The sequence below is a fragment of the Diachasma alloeum genome, unplaced genomic scaffold (assembly GCF_001412515.2).
Source record: "Diachasma alloeum isolate Michigan unplaced genomic scaffold, Dall2.0 Dall_scaffold_00289, whole genome shotgun sequence".
In the NCBI taxonomy this organism is placed as follows: Eukaryota; Metazoa; Arthropoda; class Insecta; order Hymenoptera; family Braconidae; genus Diachasma; species Diachasma alloeum.
In genome coordinates this window covers 1762959-1786094 of record NW_021680428.1, presented here as the reverse complement: position 1 = coordinate 1786094, position 23136 = coordinate 1762959, and the positions used below count along the sequence as shown (strand labels likewise).

The 23136-nt window shown below is 35.7% G+C and overlaps 1 protein-coding gene across 5 annotated transcripts in view; it reads right to left on the bottom strand.

Annotated features, from left to right (window-relative positions):
• Nucleotides 1-23136, bottom strand: part of LOC107038850 (potassium voltage-gated channel subfamily KQT member 1) — a 61057-nt gene that overhangs the window by 6122 nt on the left and 31799 nt on the right. Inside the window, exons 3-14 of one of the 5 annotated variants that reach the window (XM_015258152.1) lie at nucleotides 22138-22351; nucleotides 19625-19840; nucleotides 18912-19046; nucleotides 18096-18178; nucleotides 17862-18037; nucleotides 16836-16958; nucleotides 15935-16045; nucleotides 15640-15824; nucleotides 9208-9383; nucleotides 8726-8872; nucleotides 5822-5895; nucleotides 5167-5294 (exon numbers count right to left, since the gene is read on the bottom strand). In XM_015258152.1, the coding sequence (XP_015113638.1) occupies nucleotides 5167-5294; nucleotides 5822-5895; nucleotides 8726-8872; nucleotides 9208-9383; nucleotides 15640-15824; nucleotides 15935-16045; nucleotides 16836-16958; nucleotides 17862-18037; nucleotides 18096-18178; nucleotides 18912-19046; nucleotides 19625-19840; nucleotides 22138-22346 (1763 nt within the window). In that variant the 5' untranslated portion in view covers nucleotides 22347-22351. Of the gene's footprint in view, nucleotides 1-589; nucleotides 718-5166; nucleotides 5295-5821; nucleotides 5896-8725; nucleotides 8873-9207; nucleotides 9384-15639; nucleotides 15825-15934; nucleotides 16046-16835; nucleotides 16959-17861; nucleotides 18038-18095; nucleotides 18179-18911; nucleotides 19047-19624; nucleotides 19841-22137; nucleotides 22352-23136 lie in introns of all 5 variants that reach the window. The other 4 variants (XM_015258153.1, XM_015258155.1, XM_015258154.1 and 1 more) reach the window with 4 other exon arrangements.

The following is a 23136-nucleotide window of genomic DNA, read 5'->3' as shown; positions in this document are numbered from 1 at the left end:
CAAAAAAATTCACGCTAGAAAATTCCTTGAAATTTCAGTGGAACCACAACGCGTTAAAAATTTCCAACAATTACCAGAAATTCCAGGCAAAATTGTTCAAACGACGACTTCCACACGATCGAGTAAGCACTTCAAACCCCCGAATAATAATAATAACGAAGGGAAAGACAATAGGAGCCAGTAACCGGATAATATAAAACGAAAGGGGATCTCAAAAGCTCAAAGGATGAGGGGTGGGGTGGAGAGAGGCTGAGATGAGACTCGCTGAACGCGAGCGAACCAATATAGAACGCATAAAAAATATTGAGGATGGAGGAGGGGTTACACATAACAGACGGATGCTGCTGCCGTGTGGAGTGTAGCTGCGCCCAAGCTTTTTCATCATAAACGTCTATAATACCGAGTAGATTTGCCACAAAAAAATCACTAAATCACTGGTCTATTCATCTTCACTTGACTTATTCACTTTATCATGTGCTCAAGCTATCTCTCACTAGTATCTTCAACTCATTGGATTTAATCCATTGATAGTCTCTCATGTGTGATAAATATTCATGTAACATAAATGGTACTTTCGTATTGAAGGTACCTGAATTGGAGATTTCGCACGCGATTCAGTAGATCAGCGTGCCCAGAGCTGTACTGTTCGATCACGTCCTTGACGTCGTAAGGTTTCAGAGCTTCTCTGAACTTCTTGCGGGCCACGAAGTACTTGAGCTGCGAGTAACAGCACACATTGCCGTGTTGGATTTTTAGAAATTTCAGTTTCAGACTTTTTAAAATTTTTTTTTACACGAGTGGTTTTTCAGGACTAGCAGGCATGGATTTAATGGTCCATGTCTGCATGGAGAAAAAAGTTGGAGAAAAATTACCGAACGAGTCGAGTAATCGGGGAGCCAACTCGATATTCAGCAGCGATGGCCCTCAATATTACATTTCAGCAGTGAAGTGGTGAAGGGTTTAAGTCAATTTAGTCTTCAGTTGAGTTTTCCAGAAATACTTACGAATTTGAGGGAGATAGCGAAATTTTCATGATAACCTTTTTTGTAGAGCGATTTGAGTGCTACTAAAAAGGTCATGAGCAAAATTTTGCTATCTCCCTTTGATTTCGAGATATGCACTGAAAACTGGCCTGTAGCCAAAATCGACTTAAACCGTTTGACCACTTCGCTACTGATTTCTGTTATTCGTTATATTCTGTGTCGCATCGATTTTCTTTTCTTCTTCATTCTTTCTTATTATTATTATTACAGTAGAGGCTTCGTGTAAGATACCTCTCTATAAGATACCTCGCGCTCCGAGCGCTGGAGGCCTACCCCCACTCTCGGCTCTTTTATCGTCTCCCGAATGTTTATGCTCCGTGGGCTTCTTATAAGATACCTATGGCCCCGGTCATTTTTCAACAGGAAGAGAGTATTTATAAGGGTCAAACGGTGTTAAGGGTCAAACGGGAGGGACGAACGAAGTGATCATGAGGGTCTAATGACCTTAAGGGGGGTCACACCATTTTTTTCAAGTGATGGAAATATCCATCGATTTTTTATTCACTTTTCCCATCGAAAAATCGTAATTTTTCGTCTGTAATTATTCTCGAGTCCACCAACAATCCCCCAACATCAGCTGCCATTCTGTCACGCGGGGTTATGTTTAGAGAGAAAAGGGAACGCGGGCGATACAAATTCAAAACATTAAAAACATATAAATTTATTAGTTATCGATATTCATTCAGTAAAAATGAAAATTTCATTGAATTCGGGCGCCACGAGGGAGGTATCTTATTTGAAACCCGCTGATCCCTATTTTTCTCCTCCCTATGGGCGCGCGTAGTGGGGGTTAAGGGGCTCTCGGAATTCGCATCTCCTACTGTCCCTAAGGTATCTTATACGAAGTCTCTACTGTATTTTTTTTATCTGTATTTAAATGCAGCTTTACCACTTTTAACACAGGAGGATCTCAATTGACTTGAACCGTTTAACCACTTCGCTACTAAAATAATTACGTAATAATAATCCGATAAAATTTTTCATCGTCGATTTGAATTCTTTGCTATTTTTCGTGTGTTCTGTGAAAATGTGAGGATAGGAATTGAATTTATGGGTATTGGTTCATTATTCGAAAAAATATATCAATTTTAAAATTTTCCCTAAACATTGAAAAATTAAAAATTCTGTTTTCGCGTTGATCTCGTTTCTCTTCCTCTTCCCACTTTCTTCCAGAAGAATTAGATAATAGAAAGAAAATAAATTGGTTTTTCTTCATTATTTAAAAAAACGTTTTGCAATTTTCAAGATTGAAAAATCGATTTTTTAAAATTTATTTCTGATTTTCTTTCCCTACATTTTCCGTATTTCCTGTTTCTGTGAACGGAATACGGTCACAGGAATTAAAAATGTTGATCTCCCTTCATTTTTTAAGAAGAAAAAAACAATTTGAAAAATTTCGAAAAGACAGAAAAATAGATTTTTTCATTTTATTGATACTGGTTAATGATGATCGATCTCTCATTGCAATTTCCTTCTTCGGTTCCATTGAAATGAGATCGAAGGGATGTAAAATGTTCACATTCGTTCACATTCTCAGATCACTGGTACTAATTAATTTAAAGAAAAAGCAAGAAATAAAAAATTTCGTTATAATTATCGAAAATTGTTTGTCGATCTGTATTCTCACGTGATTTATGAGGAATTCCTCTTCATTCCACATTGTAACTTGTGAATTAAGGAACAAAAACGTATATAATAACAACAAGAATGAATAAAATTAAATTAATCTAATTGTGAAGACGGAAATGGAAAGAAAATAAAACAAAATAGCACTATAAATTAATCTCGTTCGCTAGCTGCTAATTAATTAGCAACGATAGCTATACTCATTTTTAAAAAATGCAATTATCCACTTGTTTTTTTTGCGAACGAATCGTAAAATATTCTCCGCAATTTATTTTTCGTTGAACCACTTCGCTCCACGATTGCCTTTCGTACAGTTAAAATGATAAATTAGCTCCTATTTTCTGGATCATTTTTATCCAACTTTTCCCTCCGCGTACGAGTGTTTTGTAGGTTCTCCTGTCATTCCCGAAGCGGGCAAGCCATTTCAAAGTTACTCAAAAACTTTACATCCGCACAACGACACATTTTCCCAATACAGACAGAAGTATCTTCATTATTTCATTATAATCTCACTGATCAACGGAACAAGTCTGGGTCGTTTATCTCATTCTCCACAGCTTCATATAAAAATGAATTGACGATGTGCTTCATCGGACGGGACCGCAACCAGTCTCGTTTAATTTCATTCAGACGAAAACCATAAAATTAATCTAATAGATTTTTTTGCACGACATTAACACGAGCCAACATGCCAATTTCATTGAAGAACAGAGAATGAAGTTGATCGAGGAGAGTTATGAGTTCGAGTTTCTAGAATTTTTGTCACAGTAGAGGTGCAAGAAGTTGAAACACAAAAATTATTGTAGTTCAGAGAGTAAAATAATCAGGGGATTGTGCCGTTGAACTCGGGGGATTAACAACTACCCTAAAGTCTTTAAGTTCATCTAGACTCGTTTACGCGGGCTCTAAAGACTTCTCAGGAAGATGAGGTAGTAAACGAAACAGATAAAAATCACCAATCATAAGACAAATAGAGAATGAGGCCATTCGAGTTGTACATGAGTGAGTTGGGGGAGGGGAGGGCGAACGTAAAGCTGTCCGCATTAATATCGGCTATTTTATTTCCTCTAAAAATGAAATTCAGTAGCGAAGTGGTAAAACGGTTCAAGTCGACTCATCTCTTAGTTGAGTTTTTGAAGAATATCTCCGAATCTAAAGGAGATGAGGAAATTTTCGTAATAACCTTTTTTCTAGAGCAAATTAAGTGCTACAAGAAAGGTCTAAATAAAAATTTAGCTATCTCCCTTAGATTCCGAGATATTCACTAAAAACTGGCCAATTCTCAAAATCGACTTAAACCGCTTTACCACTTCCCTACTGAATTCTATGCTTAAAGTAGCTCGACGCGTATGGAAAAATTGTATAGAAATTTTCTATATGGATTACGTATAGAATTTCTGTAGGATTTTCGTATATGACATTCGGATATTTCTATAGGGGATATTTTTTACACAAATTATTTCTATACGATTTCTATAGGTTTGATTCTATAATTCACTTCCTTCTTATAAATAAAAAATAAAACTTGATTGCAAAACGGGGGATTATTTTTTATGAGACAAAACAATTCTTGATTTTTTCACATCTAATGAAAAAAAATTCAGATTTTAATCTTTGATTACAATGGAAATGTTGATTTTCACATAAGACTCTGGGTTAAATCCTGATTTTTAAAGATGTTTATCCAAAATCGCAAGTATTGAAAAAAAATGATTTAAATGAAAATAAAAACGAAATTAGCTGTGTAGGATCTGAATTTAAAAAAACTTGATTAATAATTGTTATTGCATATATTTTTCCAACAATTTTGAAAAAGAAAAAACCTCTGTAGCTCAAAAATTGGAGGCCCTGGACTATTTTTGACATTTTAAGCGTTTGCGGGGTAAACGAACAATAAACAATTAGTTTTTTGCACTAATTATTCCTTTTTAGGCATGCCTAATCGATCTTCAATGTATGAAAAATTTCATTCCAATAGTCCGCGATTTTTAAAACTCATAATCGTCTCCCCTCAAGATGTGAACACAACTCAATTTTTAAAGATTAAAATATGAAATATTCGGATTACCCCATACGGATTTCAAAATCATCAATAAAAAAAAATGAATAAATTTCGAATGCATAAAAATTTGGTATTAAGGCGTTTCGTGTAAAAGTCAAAATAATGACAAAAAATTGGAAAATTCAGGGGAGAAGTGTCTGAGTGTGCTGCGTCATTGAGAATTTTTGCACATTTTTTTCAGATCTCAGTCTAGAGAAAAAAAAATGAAATTTGGATAATGAATTTGTTAAATTCCCTAAGACATCCTCACATAATACTCGAACAGCCCCCAGGTGTAAATAAAGAATAGTGAATGAGATTGTCCTTGAAAAATACAAAGTTGAAAGAACGACTTGAAAAAAGTAGAGTCATGAGAATAAAAATATTTCATTTCTCTTCTCACTACAAACTACTACCAACAGCGAACGAATAGAACACCATCACCATGTCTGGTACCTATTTTGAATACTCTTCACGCGACTGATGAGATCGACGTGGCCTGCGCTGTACTGCTCAATCACATCTTTAACGTCATATGGCTTCAGAGCCTCTTTGAACTTGCGTCGCGCCACGAAGTACTTCATCTGATACCGGGCACAAGTACAAACTAGTGTGAGTACTTCACGTGAATCTCCAATACTTTGCAGTTTGTTTGAGAGAGAGAGAGGAAAAAAAAAAGTTGAGATGAAAAGGGAGGAAAAAGAAAGGCCATTCGTTCGCTCTCAGCATCCTCAAAATTTTTCACCTTATCCACTCGATATTTCTCTACCATAATTCATGGTTAAATTTTTTAACTCCCTTTTTCCCAGCGAAATGTCTAAATCAAAAGTAAAGCCCCGCTCATTCGTGCTGAGTTCTACCTCTCATTTGCTCTGGCTCCATGCCATTTTTCTTTAAATCCTGCAAATACCTGCGTCATTATTAGAAATTTCCAGTGCTGAGCAGCCGAAATTACAAAAATATTTGTCTCATTTTTTCCCTCACGACTGATTTTTCAGATTGACATTTGGCATTAGTCTATCGCGCATTTGTCGTGATTGTTGGAGTGAATTTCGGTAGTAGATATAGAAACCAGAGGCGAGCATTGTGACGGATATTCTACAGCCCTCACCTTTCTTATCGCACGAATAGCTGTCTTGTGCTTCTTGGTGAGGTGAATGCAACGCGATGGCTCCTCCTCCTCGTCTGATCGTGTCCAGGAAATAGTTTTTATCCCATTGAATTAGTGAGATAAAGTGGAATACATAAATTCGGTGGGGATTTAAAGTAGCTCTAGCCTTAGGCCGGGCTACGCTGTACTTTTGGATATTTTCAGTTTTTAACCCTAGTTTGGTCACCATATGAGAACTTGCGACTTTGGTCACCTCCGCAGGGAATCGCCGCCGTGTTATTTAGGCCCGAGCGTTGCCGAATCTACTCTATACTGCCCGGGCGCGTTTAGCGAGACTTCGGCAACGTCGCACAACGGGCAATTTCACTTGAGGGTGCCAAGTGAATTTGGCGATGACCTTGAAAATTGACATTCACCAACAAAGTTATAATTTTTTAAATTAATAGTATTAGACAGATGGTGAACATCGGTGACAATTTTAAAATTTTAGAACTTATGGATATCGAGAAATTAAATAAACAAAATCAGTCTTATACACGGCCTCTTATGGAGTTTTGATTAAATTGAACGTTTCAACCCCCTAGGAACTCAAGAAAAATTTGAAAAAATTTGAAGATATGGGGAATGATGTGTTCAATGTGATGGCGACAAAAAACAATGGGGTACCGGGGTGAATAAGAGAGATATTTCAACCCGCCGTACCCATTTGATCCCATGCTTTCTCGAGGTTCGTCACGCGAAATAGAGGATTTTCCGCATTTATTTTCTCGATGTCTAGTTCCAGTTGCGGGTTTGAAATTTCGTCGGATGGATGAATACATATTTCTCCAATGATGGAGAGAAAGAAAAAATTTTTCTTGAATCTTTTTTCAAATTCACTTGGCACCCTTAACATGGGAAGAAATTGCCCGTCTGTTAGAAAATTTTTTTTTTCTTCAGGAATTGTGGATATAAATAATTTTTAAAAATATTATAATTTTCTAGACACTTGAATTGACGCATTCCAATTTTTTAGGATTTTTCCGCTCAGCCAGTCAATGGTAAGAAAAAAAANCTGTTAGAAAATTTTTTTTTTCTTCAGGAATTGTGGATATAAATAATTTTTAAAAATATTATAATTTTCTAGACACTTGAATTGACGCATTCCAATTTTTGAGGATTTTTCCGCTCAGCCAATGGTAAGAAAAAAAATCGACATTCTGCGGCGTTTCCCTCCTATGGTGACCAAACTAGGGTTAAATTTTTCAACTAAATTGCATGGAAAAAATTTGAAAAAATTCATGCCCAGTCAGTATTATCTAAATTAAATTTCGCAAAATACTGATATTTTTTCGAACGTTTCCCTCTTATAAATAAATAATTAAGCTTGTTTGCAAAACGGTGGATTATTTTTTATGAGGTGTCAAAAAATTCTTGATTTTTTCACATCTAATGAAAAAAAATTCAGATTTTAATCTTTGATTACAATGGAAATGTTGATTTTCACGTAAGACACTGGGTTAAATCCTGATTTTCAAACATTTCTTCTTTGAAAAACCAATACGATAATTAAATTGAGAAAAAAATTGGAATTCCGAATCTAATCGAGTTTTCTGCAATTTTTTTGCAGTTTTCAATAATCTTTGAATTTACCGTTGAGGTAGAGCTACTTTAATCGGGCGTCGGCAATTATCTATTACTATTTTAGTAATATTAAGGATATCCAAGGACTCTGGCTATTTTTTCTGCAGTGAAATCAAATAATACAAAACAAATAATAATAATTTAAATGTTGGAATGGCTTTTCTACTTTTTTGTCGAACATCGGAGCTTTTATTTGCCCCTGAATTTTCGAATCACTTTATAATGACTTTATTATTTAAATTTTGCGAACTGTTGTTGTCGTGAGAAGAAGAGTCTGTCCAAATTTCAAATTGATATCTCGATTTTTGCACAAGCTAGAGTGATTACAAAGTTTTTTTTTATGAAAAAACAGAAAAACGGGAATATCTCGAAAACTTTGTATGAACGGGTGGATCTGTTTTGATTGATTTAGATAGAAGGCATCGAAACGAATATTTCGAAAACAAAAAAATCGAAATCGGTTCACTAGTTTTGAAGATATTTGCGGAAAACGATTTAAAAACGAATGGCTTTTTCTCAAAAACTATTTGATCGATCGGGCTGAAATTTTGCAGAGAGTTAGTCCTCATTGAGACCTGTAATCTGACAAAATTTCAGATTTTTTGGAATTACTTTAGTCACTTTATTACTCAATTTTCTAAAAATTGAACACCGGGAAACTCCGAACTCTTTTACGTTTCAGACCGTTCTACATAATTTCTAATCAAAATTAGAGAATGTTAAAATTGCACGAACAATGCTTCCATTCGGAGGCAAAAATAACGCTTTCGAAAGTTCAATTAATTTCAATTATTCATTTATAAACAGGGAATGTTTAAAAAAATAATAATTCTGTGCAAAATGTAATTATAATGATTGAAAATGGTTGAATCTATCGTGTGGTCTGTACCAAACTGTAAAATACACTTGGATATCCTTAAAAGAAGTTTACCTCAAATTAATTGAAGTTCGCAAATTTTTATAAAAATTTGAAAATAATTTTTAAATTCCTAATTATGATTAAATAATCTATTCAAAATTTCTGAATTTGATTTTTCGATTAATTAAATAATCGTCATTATTGCGAAGTCGATTAATGATTTATAAAGTATTTGAAAATTTGAAAAATTTGATTGATTAATATAATAAAAAATTGAAAATTTGTTCATTAAAAACATTGAATTGAAAATTAAATTTTGTAAATCAAAAAATTGTAATTGAGTCAACTAATTTTATATTTAATGAAATAATTTTCATTCTGCATTATGATATCGTCTATCTTAGCTTTCATTATCTACGTACCGTCTGAATTTTTCTTCGAGAATGCTGTCTCGGTCACCGAGTCCTCGGAGTAACTCGCGTTGAGATTTTTTGTGGTTAACTGCGATTCATTCGGATCATTGCAGATTCCGTGGTGATGATTCCCGACTCCTGTCGACATTAACAGACCTATTTCACCGACAAAATTTTTAATTCCTTGTGAAAAATTTTTTGCTGACATGTCAACGTTTTCCCTCCGAAAAAATCTCGAGGATATATTTTTCTAAATAAAAATTTTAAATACTATTTTTCTATTTAATTTTCTAAAATAACCACTCGGAAGCATATTTCTAATTTACTAGCAAAAATAACTGTACTATATGCAATACAAAAGCAATTTCCCACTTGTTTCACCTGCATTTCGTTGACGTTGACATGTCAGCACTGAAATCCGAACTTGCGTCGTTAAATTTGTTTGACAAATTGAAAAAGTTGGCCTGATAATTATCCACCAAACAACTGACCTAGATTCTCAGCTGATGATATGAGATCAGTAAAAACACGGGGCGGCGGGCGCTGGTAATTATGTGACAGCTTGTGTCCACCTGGACTGTGAAGGGATGTGCTCTTGTGGCGACGAATTGTCGGTAAACGACTGACGAATGAGGCATTGTGCTTAAAACTGGAAGACAGACGACTACTGAAAGAGGACAGGGAAAAAGTAAACAATGGTCGATAACAACTGCGAAAGTTTGAGGTAAATAGATGGTTAACAATGCGAACTACTGAATAATTAATGGGTTTAGTTGTTTTTCACGGGTATAGCGGGCAATGAGTTCTACTAAACTCGTTTCACCCCCCGGTCAAGGATTTTAAGACTTCGGTTAGCAAATAAACACAAATGCTTGAACCCTGTGGCTCCATTATTCCCTGAATTATGAGGTTTTCATGCTAAGTATTTTGCTGCGGTATTATCTTCATTTTATCGTCACTTTGAGGAGCCGCTGGGGTGGAATAAATAAATCTCGAGTTATCGTCGGAAAGAAAAAGGGGCTCCCAGTCTTCCGAAAGAAGTTACTGATTTTAGGAAAGTCATGGGCTCAGGAGGGTTTCGGGGAGAATAAAAAATGGTCAATTACACGGAGAGAAATATTCAATAAAATTTACGTATCTTTTTCGTAATTCCGGAGCGAAATGTTGTAGGAAATTTTACGGAACTGCACTGAGAAAAAAATTTATTTGTGAAAAATAAATTTTATTAGCACAAATAAATATTCAAGTGTCCCATACAAAACCTCCATTTGATTACTTGTGTCAAGAAAATTTTCTCTGTTTTTCTTGGGAGAAGTAAATTTTTCTCTCAGTGTGTCACGGAATTTTTACGGAGCGTTCCGTTATTTTTATCTGAATCTCTTGTGAAAAATTACGATACCGTCACTTAAATTTTCTGAGCCGATTCCGTAATCGGTGAGTGAATTGTGAGTTCCGTAATTTTTACTCAAGATTTCTCTCCGTGTAATTTCAGAAGAAGAGTCTCTGGTGTTTGGAAAAAATTTACTTTTTTCAAGAGAGAAAAACTCGCGAATTTCAGGAGAAAAAACCTTTTGGGTTTTTATACCGAAGAGATTTGTAGGAGAGAAAATTCTGGGATAATCTATCATTAATTAATAATTAAGTGTGTTCAGGTATTGGGTGATATATTGTAGATAACCGGGGATTTATAAAGATGAGTAGATTAATCCGAGAACTGTAAAAATCACGAATTAAAGAATTAAATTGAAGAATTGAATTGAATTGAAGAATTAACTTTATAATTAAGAATTAAGTGTGTTCGGTGAATTATATACTGTAGATAACGGGATTTTTAAGATGAGTAGATTAATTTCAGACCAGGAAAAATCATCAATCCAAGAATGAAAATATTCTTAATTTGAGAATGTGAATATTTTTGATTCAAAAATCTCAAAGTTCTTATTTGAATAGACCAAAAATTTCATTCTGAAATTAAATTTCCTCGAAATAAGAAAATATGTTCTAATTTAATTAGAATTAGAATTAGAATTTTCAATGGAAATTTCTCTAGAATAATACCTCAATGTAGATTAATCCTAGAACAAGGAAAATCAGTAATTCAGGAACGAAAATATTCTTAATTTGAGAATGTGAATGTTTTTGATTCAAAAATCTCAAGGTTCTTATTTTAAGAGACCAAAAATTTCATTCTGAAATTAAATTTCCTCGAAATAAGAAAATATGTTCCAATTTAAGTTGAAAAAAAACAAGATTGAAGTAGAAATTATTGAGAATTAGAATTTTCAATGGAAATTTCTCTAGAATAATACCTCAATTTAGATTAATTAATAGTTTTTATTTTTAGAACTCAAAAGTTTCAAATTCCGAAACTAAAGCTTTCTTAAAATTAGAGAGAATATGAGAATATTTGTAATTTGAGTCCAATTATTCTAAATTTTAGTACGAATTTCTGACAATCCGAAGATTTTCTCTAATTTTTACGAAAAATTTTCCCGAAATAATTGTTGTAATTGCACGTTGTAATTGCACTGAAATTCACAAATTATTAATTAAACTAGACACTTGTCCCTCTGTAATAAATCACTTATTCCTCTTCATCGTTTTTACGTTGACGTCGTGTTAATGAGATTTTCCTGCAATTAAAAAATCAACAGCACACACTCACTCTAGTAAATACTAACCCATTAACGCGAGAGTTAAAATTCATCCCTCAATGGAGAAATAATCCAGGCAAATTGTTTTCCAAATATTCAATTTGCGATGGTTTTTACAAATATAGTGACAAAACAATTTTAACGATATTAATTGAGTCCGTACGTTACATATTCCAAATACAATTTCCAGGAACTCCGTGGATAAATGGAACCACTTTTCCGAAATTCAATTTCCGCGCATGTGGGAGATTGACTCGACATGGGTTTGCATTTTGAAATGGAATTTTCTCATAATTGCGTTGGTATTCGCCGGGTGGAGAATACTACTAAAACCTCGTAACAAGCGCTGAACATTCGGAATACAAGTTAAACTTTTGAACATTCTGCTAATTTTTCGGTCATGCTCGAATAAGAGGAATTTTCCTGGTTTCTACTTCGCATCATAAAGAGGATTTTCGCAATTCTGTTTAGGGTGAGGAGACCAATAGATGGACTGACCAAACAAATGGTCCGACTTCCTTCAGTATTTTTTTATACAAAAAAATCGGACGGTCAGGTTAGATTTTGTCTTAGCTGAGGTCGGCTCAAGGTTGGCTGAATGTTGGCGCAAGGTTGGCTGAATACTGACCAAGGATTGGCTGAAGGTTGGCTCAGGGCCGGCTCAAGATTGAATGAATACTGGCTCAGGGCTGGCTGAATGTCGGCTTAAGATTGGCTGAAGGTTGGCACACGGTCGGTTCAAGGTTGGCTGAATGTTGGCTCGAAGTTGGCTCAAAGTTGGCTGAATGCTGGCTTAAGGTTGGCTCAAGGTCGGGGCAGCGAGAGAAGTGGTTCGCACATGTGGGAAAGGGGGAGGTGGTGATGTCCATATGTAGGGCCACTCATGACAAACTCATATAATTCATAGAGACCATCATCAAAAATTGATAAGGCTCGAACGAATTATCAAACAATTGATTGCACCCAAATAACCGTGTGGGGGGAGAGCGAGCGAAGGGAGCGGTGAGACGAAGCACCCAAACGACCATGTGGGGGGAGAGCAATTGCACAACGTGTCGAGTGCTCAAGCACTCGGCTACAGGTGCTTCGTATATCGGAATCTAAAATAATACAATACCAAACAAACGCTTGAAAAATGCGATATTTGGCGCGAGAAATTAGTTTTGTGATATTATGTCGATATGTCTCTGAGTGCAGCTTTAATAAGACTGAACATTGCTTTGCTTGGACGACGGCAGAAGGCGCACAGCACCCGTGTAGCCACTACTGTCGGTTGACCCAATCATACATTTTATCACTAACCGCGATTCTATCTGTGAATTATGTCAAACGAACCTCTCTGAATCCACTCAAACTTTTATGCTACATTGATAGACTTTTTCCTCAGTCACGAACTATTGAAATGAATCTAGTCATTGAATTAAAATAAACAACTCTTCTGGTTGTAGCGCGAATGTTATGAGATCTATAAGGTACGTCTCAACTCGCATTCTACGAAGGCAATCATCGATGGAATTTCCTTTCCATTATTTTATCGTTCACCTGAATTAGGCGAGAGGGGACGGACATGGTGGGGTCGTATGTCAAGGGGGAGTCACACGATTGTCACGGTCTTATCTTAGAGGGCGAGGGAGCCGAAATGCCCTGAAAAAAGCTTGATGTCATTGTTGAATCGATTACAAGTCACTGCGGTAATTATTGCACCACCTGACAAAGCTTTTTTTTTCCCCTCTTCAATTTCCTCGGATAAACCTCCCCTCGAACAATGGGAGAATGTCAAGATTATCCTGTTGCGAATGAGTATGATAGAGCTGTCATTAGTGGGAGCATCATGTCAGCTAATTGAATCAGTTAGCACGACTATGAGCGCGAGTTCCAGTTAATGCCGTTAGAAAATTTTTGTGCACTTTTCAACATTTTTGACTGACATTTTGAAATTTTTTATCGCCTTCAGGGATAGGCAAAATCGTAATGCAGAAGTAAAATTATTTTACTACAACATATGAAATCAGGTCACTGTATTGTACAATTGTTCAATTTTTATTGAATTAATTATTAATCAATATTTTCAATTTTGCAAATATTTTATAAATTAGTAATCAATTTCGCAAGAATAATGATTATTGTCTTTTTAATTCGTCTTAGTTGAAAAGTCAATCGCAGATATTTAGAATTATTTGTTTAATTACTATTGAGAATTAAAAATTATCTTCAAATTGAAATAAAAAAGGAGTGAACTTTTATTAATTTACGGTAAACTTCTTTTAGAAGTATTTTATTAGGAATTTTTGCCGATCTCTGATCGTATTTCAGTGCCACTGAAATTTCGATGAATTTCGTTATTGAAAATTTTTATTAGAGAATTTTATTAGAATTTTCATTAAAAAATTAATGGGAATTGTAAATTTTTGTTCGTTTGTCCCAGTAAGCGCCAAATTTCAACCGATCGCAGACCCTTTGTTAATTAATATCAAAAGTTTGCAATTGTGCGATTACAATAATTTTTTTTCTGAATTAAAAAAATGGAAAACTGGAAATTTTTTTTACAACAATTGTAAAATGATATGTTAGCTCTTCCTCGATAATTTAAAAATTCTAGCCATTAACAGATTGCTGAGTGTTACAGAAACCGGGACAGTTGCGGTACTGGACGCAATTCAAAATGTATTATTCAAAATTACGAAAGCCATTGATGATCTGTCTCTCTCATTGGCTGAATAATCCTGAGGACACTCTAGCAACCATTGGCAATTTAATTATCGAAATTATATAATTTCATTATCATCGTGATCACGGCCATAAGCACGTTCATTAAATTCGTAATCACGGCGCCGATGTGATCCCGTCTGTGGAGGGAGCGGGGCAGTCCAAGTGGCCCACACAAATGCTACATTTGTCAGCAAATTTGAACGCTCCACCACAACTATGATTGCGTATTGCATTAATGATTCCATATTGCAACTTGAGTTGGATAAATTTCAACCATAATTAGAGGAACAAAAAAAATATTCAATAAAAAGAATTTGACATTCGAAAGTGATGGGAAAAAAATCAATCAATCTCACCAAAATAATAACAGTAATAATAATGATATTCAAGAAATATGTAAATGCGCGGTGTAAGAGTTACTTGAAAATAGAAAATTTTCGTGTTCAGCAATTGAATTAGGGCTCGAGGACATGGAAACATTGTATTCGTCAGATTAGAATAGCTAATTTTGGCCTCAGGAGAGTTCCAATGTGCTATTTTGAGACAATTTTTTAGACTCTTTTTGAAGAAGCCAACAATTTTAACGTTGGGACAATGTTGGCCGCCAACGTCGGGGCAATGTTGGCCGCCAACGTTGGGGCAATGTTGGCAGCCAACGTTGGGACAATGTTGGCCGCCAACGTCGGGACAATGTTGGTCGCCAACGTCGGATCAATGTTGGCCGCCAGCGTTGGGACAATGTTGGGCCCATTTTGGCCGCCAACGTTGGGCCAATGTTGGCCGCCAACGTTGGGACAATATTGGCCGCCAACGTTGGGACAATATTGGCTGCCAACCTTGGGGCAATGCTGGTTGTCAACGTTGGGGCGACGTTGACCGTCAACGCTAAGATAATGTTGGATGCCGATGTTAAGATAGTGTTGCCAACGTTGGGGGAATGTCGGCTGCCAACGCTAGGCCGACGTTGCCTGCCAAAGGAAGGATAATGTTGGCTGTCGAAGTTAGGGTCGTATTGCCAACGTTGGGGCAATGTCGGGGGAATGCTGGCTGCCAACGTTGGGCCGATGTTGTCCGCCAACGTTGGGGCAATGTTAACTGTCAGCATTAAAGCAATATTAGCTGCAACTGTTGGGGTGATGTTGGCTGCCAACGTTGGGCCAACATTAAATCAATCAAAAAAGTTTAGGATAATTCAAGAAGATTAGAAGAAAGGAGAACATCTGATACTCGTTGTAACGTTCAGTCGAAACTAACCGAAGAAAATTCTATTCGCCGTGAATTGTTCACGTGATGAACTAAATGAGAATTCAATGAATCATCGAATTCAGTTTAAAATACATCGTCATAGAAATTCCATTACGACGCAAATTGCTAGTTTATTAGCAAAGATGTATCAACTATGTTTTGACGAAAGCAATTTCCCACGTGTTTACACAGCATTTCACGTCTTGTGACGTCGCAAGATATTGTCAATAGGATTATGGAGCTCATAACAGGGGAACCAGAATGATTCTCGATATTAGTTAATAAGAAAAATATTCATTGGAGTTGAATAAATACCTAGGTGGACTGGAAAGCGGAACTTGATGAATTTTCCATGTGGCAATGCTCATACTGTGTTCATCAGCGGCATAACATCTCCACAGTGCCTGAATCAATGTAGCAGCAGGCTGTCGCCTCCTAATCATGTGTTTCTGTCTCTGCTGCTGCTGAACTTTCAACGCAAATCCCGAGCCCAGAATCCCCTGAAATCAACGAATAAACCCCCCCCGGCCCCCCGAGACGAGCGATTAATCAAGATTACCAGAAGCGTGAATTAAAGTATGATTTATCTGGACAATTGTGAATGGCGTACCGCGGGCAATGCGAAGAAGGATATTCCCAGGAGTGCGCAGAAGGAGGCAATAATTTTTCCTTGCCAAGTTTTTGGTACAGCATCGCCGTAGCCAACGGTGCACAGGGTAATCTGGGAAAATTTGACGTGTGGATAAACATGAGGAGACTAATAATCGAGGACAGGCATATTTGTTGCATTTTGGAATCAGTTGAGACTGGATATTTGCCAAAGGCACTCTCATACGAGGGGTTATTTATTCGTTCAAACTGTTGATTCTGGATTGGGCGAGATTTTAGGCGAGGATTGAAAAAATGAAAAGTTTTGTAGAAAAATTTTGGTTTCTATAAGAAATTCTATTGCATGTCTATTGGAATTCTATAAGATTTTCTTGAAGTTTTATGAGAATTCTATTAAAAAATTATCATTGTTCTTTCCGCCATTTCTATAGAACATTATGCAAGTTTACCGTGTTATTTTGGTAAGAGATATTTTATAGAAAAGGTCTATAGATTTTTATTTTTCTATAGAAATTCTGGGGTGTAAATTTTCCAAGTTTTTTCGTTTGATATTTTTAATGAAAAGAAAAGAAAAATTGAGGGGAAAAATTTATAAATTTCATGGTGAGAAAGTTCTATAGAAAACCTTTCAGTAAAAAGTTTTTATAGAAAAATGAAATTCTACGGATATTTTCTATAGAATATTGCCTATTAAATATTTTCCGTTAAAAAAAAAATTTCTACCGCATTCGCTAGATTTTCCTATGAAATTTTGTCGCCCTTATTATTTAAATTCAGTAAAAATGTTATAAATTAATATTAATTAATGTAACTTTCTGCATTTGCTTATTCTTATTGTTGTGGCCGAGAGGCCCGTGGACAATGTGGGAAACTCGCATGTCAAATCTATAACTTGAGCTTACCACTCCCCACCAAAGAGCCTTCGCGTAGTTGTTGAAGTGCTCGTCGTCCCTCTCGGCGAGATACACCAAGAAGCTTGCGAATATTAGACCAAGGAAGCCGATGTAGAGGGTCGTAATGAGTTCCTGAGAGAACATTGAAATTATTTCATGATGCAATGATTTTTCAAAGTTTCATCATGGCTACAGAAGGGGAAAGGGTGAATTATTAAAATTATCTTTCTTCCGTGTTAGTGAAGAAAATGGAATTTTCCAAGTTAATTACCTCCTCAATGAATACTCGAGAGGATTATTTATGTGCCTTCTTTCAGTTTATGAATAAAATATGGTGGATTGTGAGGGTTTCGTGATGGATTCATTGAGTGTTGAAATTGATAAGTATTTGGCCCGTGAAGGGATCAATTTTTTATTTTAAACTTCCTGAAGTAAGGGGCTCATCAAATTCGAAATTTCCAATTTTTCTGGTCAGAATAACTAATTTTGACCTCAGGAGTTCGAATATTCGATAACTGACAGAATAATCGTTTAAATGAATCCAATTGTGACTTTAAATATTCTTCCCACTGAGATTGATTCCATCATCGTTGAAAATTTTTATTTTGAACCCAATATTCAGGAAAAGGTTAAAAAATGTCAACGTCGGGGCAATGTCGGCTGTCGACGGTGGACCAATGTTGGTTGCCGACGTCGGGCCAATACTGGCTGCCAACATCGGGCCAATGTTGGCTACCAACACCGGCCCAGTGTTGGCTACCAACGTCAGGCCAATGTTGGCTACCAACGTTGGGACAATTTTTTTACAATATCTCTGAATCTAAGAGAGATATCGAAATTTTTGTCAAAACCTTTTTTGTAGAGCGAATTGAGGGCTGCAAAAAAGGTCATTATGAAAATTTCGTTATCTCCTTTAGATTCCGAGATATTCATCAAAAACTAACCAATAATCAAAATCGGCTTGAACCGTTTTACCACTTCGCTCCTGAAATTATATGGAGTAAAATTTAGTTAATTCATTTAATCATTTCTTACTTGACGGTGAGCATACACGACACTTCCCAGCAGTTTCCAGGTGCCTCCACGACGATCCATACGGACCATCCGCAGTATCTGGAAGAACCTGAGGCCCCGAAGGGCACTAGCCGCAAATACTTGGCCACTACTTCGCATTGCAAGGACGACTACACTAGCCAGAATAGTTATCATGTCTGAAATAATAATTATGTGAGGATTTGTTGAGTCTTCAGTGGGATTTAGGGGCATTACCTATGATACAAAACGGCCTACGGAGGAATTTCAGGCGGCCGATGGCCGTCTGGTAGCGAGAGCGACATCCAGATGACCACAATCTAGTATAAAATGACGGAAAGTAAATTTTAACGTCGAATGAAATTGGAATATGAGCAGATCCAGTTGCAATTCAGTGGCAAAGCGGTAAAACCGTTCAAGTCGATTTTGACTGTTGGTCAGTTTTCAATAAATATCTCGGGATCTAAGGCAGATAGCAAAATTTTTATCAGGACCTTTTTTGTACCCCCTAATTCGCTCTACAAAAAAGGTCATTATAAAAATTCGGTTATCTCCCTTAGATTCGGAGATATTCCTCGAAAATTCATATAGAGCCAAGTCGACTTGAATCGTTTTACCGCTTCGCAACTGAATTCATGCAATTATCCCCCAAATAATTGAATACTCAATTGAATATTAGCAAATTGAAGAGTTTAGACTCATTACATTTTCCATTATTTATCTTCAGTAGTATTTTTTGAGTGAAAAATGAGTATTTCGCTAATTCTACCATCGAAATCGATGAATAATAGAAAATTTAAGGAGTGTAACTTCCATTTGTTAATATTTAACTGAATATTCACTCATTTGAGGGGTAATTGCATGAATAATAGTCATTTTCGGTCATTTTCAATACTTGTTTCACTGAAAAAATGAAAATTTCAAAATTTTCATCTAATTGTCGCCTTTTCAGAAAAAAATTGAGACGAAAATCCCCAGTATCGACTTTTTTCGCCTGATTATTTGGTGTGGATCTGCTCATATCCGTAATTTTTTATGATCTTTTTTTTTTACCTGAGACAGAATTCCATCCCGAACCAAATTACCACGACTAGCTCCATGTAATAGAGCCACATACCAGCCTCCTTTTCGTACTCGTCTATTGTACTAAAGACCGATAACACCAGACACATGAAGACCATACAGAATCTGTAAATATAGCCAATACCATGAACTAAGTGGAGAATTTTATTCTAAAACGTCGAGATTCTTATTTAAAAGCTTAAAAAATTCTGAATTATATATTAAAGAAAATGATTTTTCTCCATGGAATAGGATAAAATGTGCCTTAATTCAAATAATTTGAAACAACAATTCGAAATATACTATTTACGCACAGTGTGATGAAAAATAAATAAAGTGTCTTTAAAATAAAAATAACGGTCCGTTTTAACGGACCAAGACGATCTAACTATTTCCCCTCGGAATTACTCTTTATTGAAATTCATTACTGAAATATTCTCGCATCGAAATATACCATTTACGCACAGTATGATGACAAATAAATAGTGTCTTCAAAATAAAAATAACGGTCCAAGAAGATATCCTATTTCCCCTCGGAATTACTCATTATTGAAATATTCCAACAATTAACAATTACGACAAGGTATTTCGCTCGGAAGCCCTCCAGCGAAAACCAATACGTGATCTAAAAAATTTTCATTGCAAAATACCTCCGTAATTGTTGAGTCTAAGGTCAACCCAATGAAATAGCCAGGATAACTTACACGATCATGTGGTAGGTGATGGCGTAGATGCCCCTGGGCCGTTCAAGAAAATTATAGAAGTTTGTTTGTAGCCTCCGGTATCGGGCGTCCCTGCGTGTCGCCCTGTAGTTAATCGGCCGGCCCAATAATGACATTCTCGGGGCTGTCAGGCGTGCACCACCACCTCCTTGGACACAGCCGCCGGCGGCAGCGTCGTCAACGCTGTCACCGATGTACCTATTCCGTGCCCCGAAGCGTTTTAAAAATAATGTTCAGTGGAAATGTGAGAGAAGTATAAATGAGTGGACGAAACATTTAGTGCCTCTACTTGCAACCATATTTTTCATAGTTTCTGTGCCAAATATTTAAAAAAAGGGGATTAAACTCTTCTCGTTGTCCAGTGGTGAGACCTCGATTTTGCGAACGAGCCAAACCACTATCGATTCCTCAATTTCCTGTCTACCCCCCGCCCCCTGCCCCTTCCGCGGGCCGCCACACTGGTCCATTTAATTAAATAATTCCAGTCGAAATAGATTTTCATGAATTTAACGAAACTTGTTATCAATTCAGTAGCGAAGTGATAAAAGGGATTCAGGAGATGTAGCACGTTTTTTATGGATATCTCCGAATCTAAGAGAGATAGCGAAATTATTGTAATCAGCTTTTTTGTAGGGCGAACCCAGGGCTACAAAAAAGGTTATGAGAAGAATTTTGATATGTGCCTTAGATTCCGAGGTATTCGTCGAAAACTGACCGATAGGCAAATATCTTCTTTTCTCTGGGGAATCACGCGCGAAAAAATTTAATAGAAATTCTAGTGAATTTATAGTGGGACGCTGTAGAAATTCTATTGAAATATTCTGTTTGATTTGTGAGTCAATTATGTTGAGAATTATGTAACGTCTCCCCGCGTTTTTACAGTGGAATATTTGATCATAGAAGAATGGCTATAGATGTTGATTGTTGGCTATAAAAATGGAAACTGAAGAATGAACTTATTCTGTTGGGATTTTTTCTATACAATTCTCGGGCATGATTTTTCTATTTTATAAAATGGGTTTTATTATAAGAAACAAATGAAAATACAGCGGAAAAACTTGGAAAATTTGCGCACAAAAATTTCCATAGAAAAATCGAGATCTATTGATTCTTTTTCTATCAAATATTAAAAAAAAAAATGATGCGATAAAACTGCATAATCTCCTATAGAAATGCCGCAAAAAAACAAATAGAATTTTTTAATAGAATTCTGATAAACTTCAAGAGAATTCTTATAGAGTTACAATAGAAATTCTATAGAATTGCTTATAGACAGCGATAGGTTTTTCAATTAAATTTATTCATGCGCGAGACAAAATTATGACATGTATACATATTTTTTCTCAAAGAAAAATCGCCAGATCCACTCCGCTAAGTATTCATCATTTTTGAGACGCACGAAAAAATCTAATAGAAAACCCTAGCGAATGCGGTAGACAATTCCATCGGATTTCTATTGAACTTTCTATCAGTTTTTGGCCAGTTCTATCGAAATATTCAATAGAAAATATTCAACGCGCCGAGAGAAAAAATTAGGTCTGCCCAAAAATGATATGTTCTCCTGAAGAGATTTTTTGTCGTGTTGTTTGACAAAAAAGAAAGTTTCCACCAAAGCATGATAATTTTCGTTGCAGTAATTGTTCTCGTGAGACATTTATATGTAATACATTCGTTCTACAGAGAATTATATGAGGCTCCGGTTTTATCAAGTCAATGTTATTGAGTAGTGTATATCTTTGTCCAATAAACACTTATAATTCCCATGGAACAAATGATAATTTCAAGAGGAAACTACAATTTTCTTTCCGACAACTGTGTTATTGGCAAAACTAAATAATTTCGAGGGGACATTTTTTTTTGGGAAAACAATATTCTTTCCTCGTCAATGTATTCTTTCTGTGGTATAAATCTACGGAGTTCTCTCAGATCAAATGATTGTCGTACAATAGATTATATTTTTTTCTGCCAACAGTTGGAGTTCTTCTAGGGATATTTCTGATGACCACGACGAAAATTTAATTTTTTTGAAAGATATTAAATTATCTTCTGTCGAGTTGGTTAATTTCCCTCAGGTAAATCTGTTTCACTTCATCAAATATTCTCACGTGGAACATATAATTTTTCGACAGAGCTAATTTTTTCTCTTAGTGTAGAAAAATTGAGTAGAATTCCATTTTTCTATACAATTTATTCGATTCCTTGACTCGAGTTTTTAAAATCCGATTTTCCTTTTCCGTTCCAGCAAGAAAATCAAACAAAAAAATTAGAAAACTTGAGCCGAGGAAATTCTATAGAAAATATCTCAATAGCATAAGTTGTGTAGAAAAATCGAATTCTATTGATTTTTCCTACTAAAAATTTCAATAGAATCGGCCAAAAACTAGTAGAAAATCCAATAGAAATCCAATAGAATTGTCCACCGAATTCGCTAGATCTCTCCATCAAATTTTTTCACACGTGGATGGTTCTTTCCTTCTTCCTTGTTTGAGTAATACCTGAGTGACTTTTGATCCACCATGTCGAATGTTTGAAAACGCACGGAGGTAGTCGCGTAGTACGATGTAACACCAGTAGCGGGTTTCCCGGTGTTGTGAGTCTCAGAGTCGCGCTCAAGGGTGGCTGAGCGTAGGACGAAATGCGGGGTGAGTAGAGGACGATGAAGCAACGCCGGACTGCCACCATCCGACAGTGGCTCCGACGTCATTATGGCTGGATTATTTACAAATGGGAATTTCAGATGATAGAACAGGCAGAACAAGTTTGAGAGGATAAACATTTTGGAGAATTATCACGCACGATAAAATTTCATAGAAGAACCTCGGGAATTCGATAGGGAATTCATTTGGACTTCTATTGAACTTTTCTATTGAAGAATTCCGCAGGTTTAATGCGCGCGTTTTATAAAAAATATCCGATAGCAACTATTTTATTGGAACATTCAATAGAATTTGATCTTTTTATATAATCTTTATATTGAGACATTTTCTATAGAAATTCCTCGACATGAATTTTCAAAGGTTTTTCCACTGGATTTTTCCTCTTTTCGTTGGAAAAATGAAGCAAAGAAACTTTGAAAATTTGAACCTAGGACTTTCTATAGGAAATATGTCAGTAGAATAAATTGTGTAGAAAAATCTAATTCTATTGATTTTTTTTCTATAGAATATTTTCCATTGGAGCCCTAAATTTAGAAAAGGGCGCAAATCAGCTGTGGAATTTTCTATAGAATTCGATTGAAAAGTCTATTAGCTTTTCGCCGATTCTATTGAGGAATTTCGCAGCTTTACTGTACATTTTTTTCAATAGAAAATAACCAATAGAAATTATTACATCGGAAAATTCAATAGAAGTTATTTTTTCTATATAATTTTTCTATTGAGACATTTTCCATAGGAATTCCTTGACACGAATTTTATGTATTTTTTCTACTCTTCTATATGCAATTGAAGAATCAAACAAAACTTGGAAAATTTGAGTCGAGGAATTTCTATAGA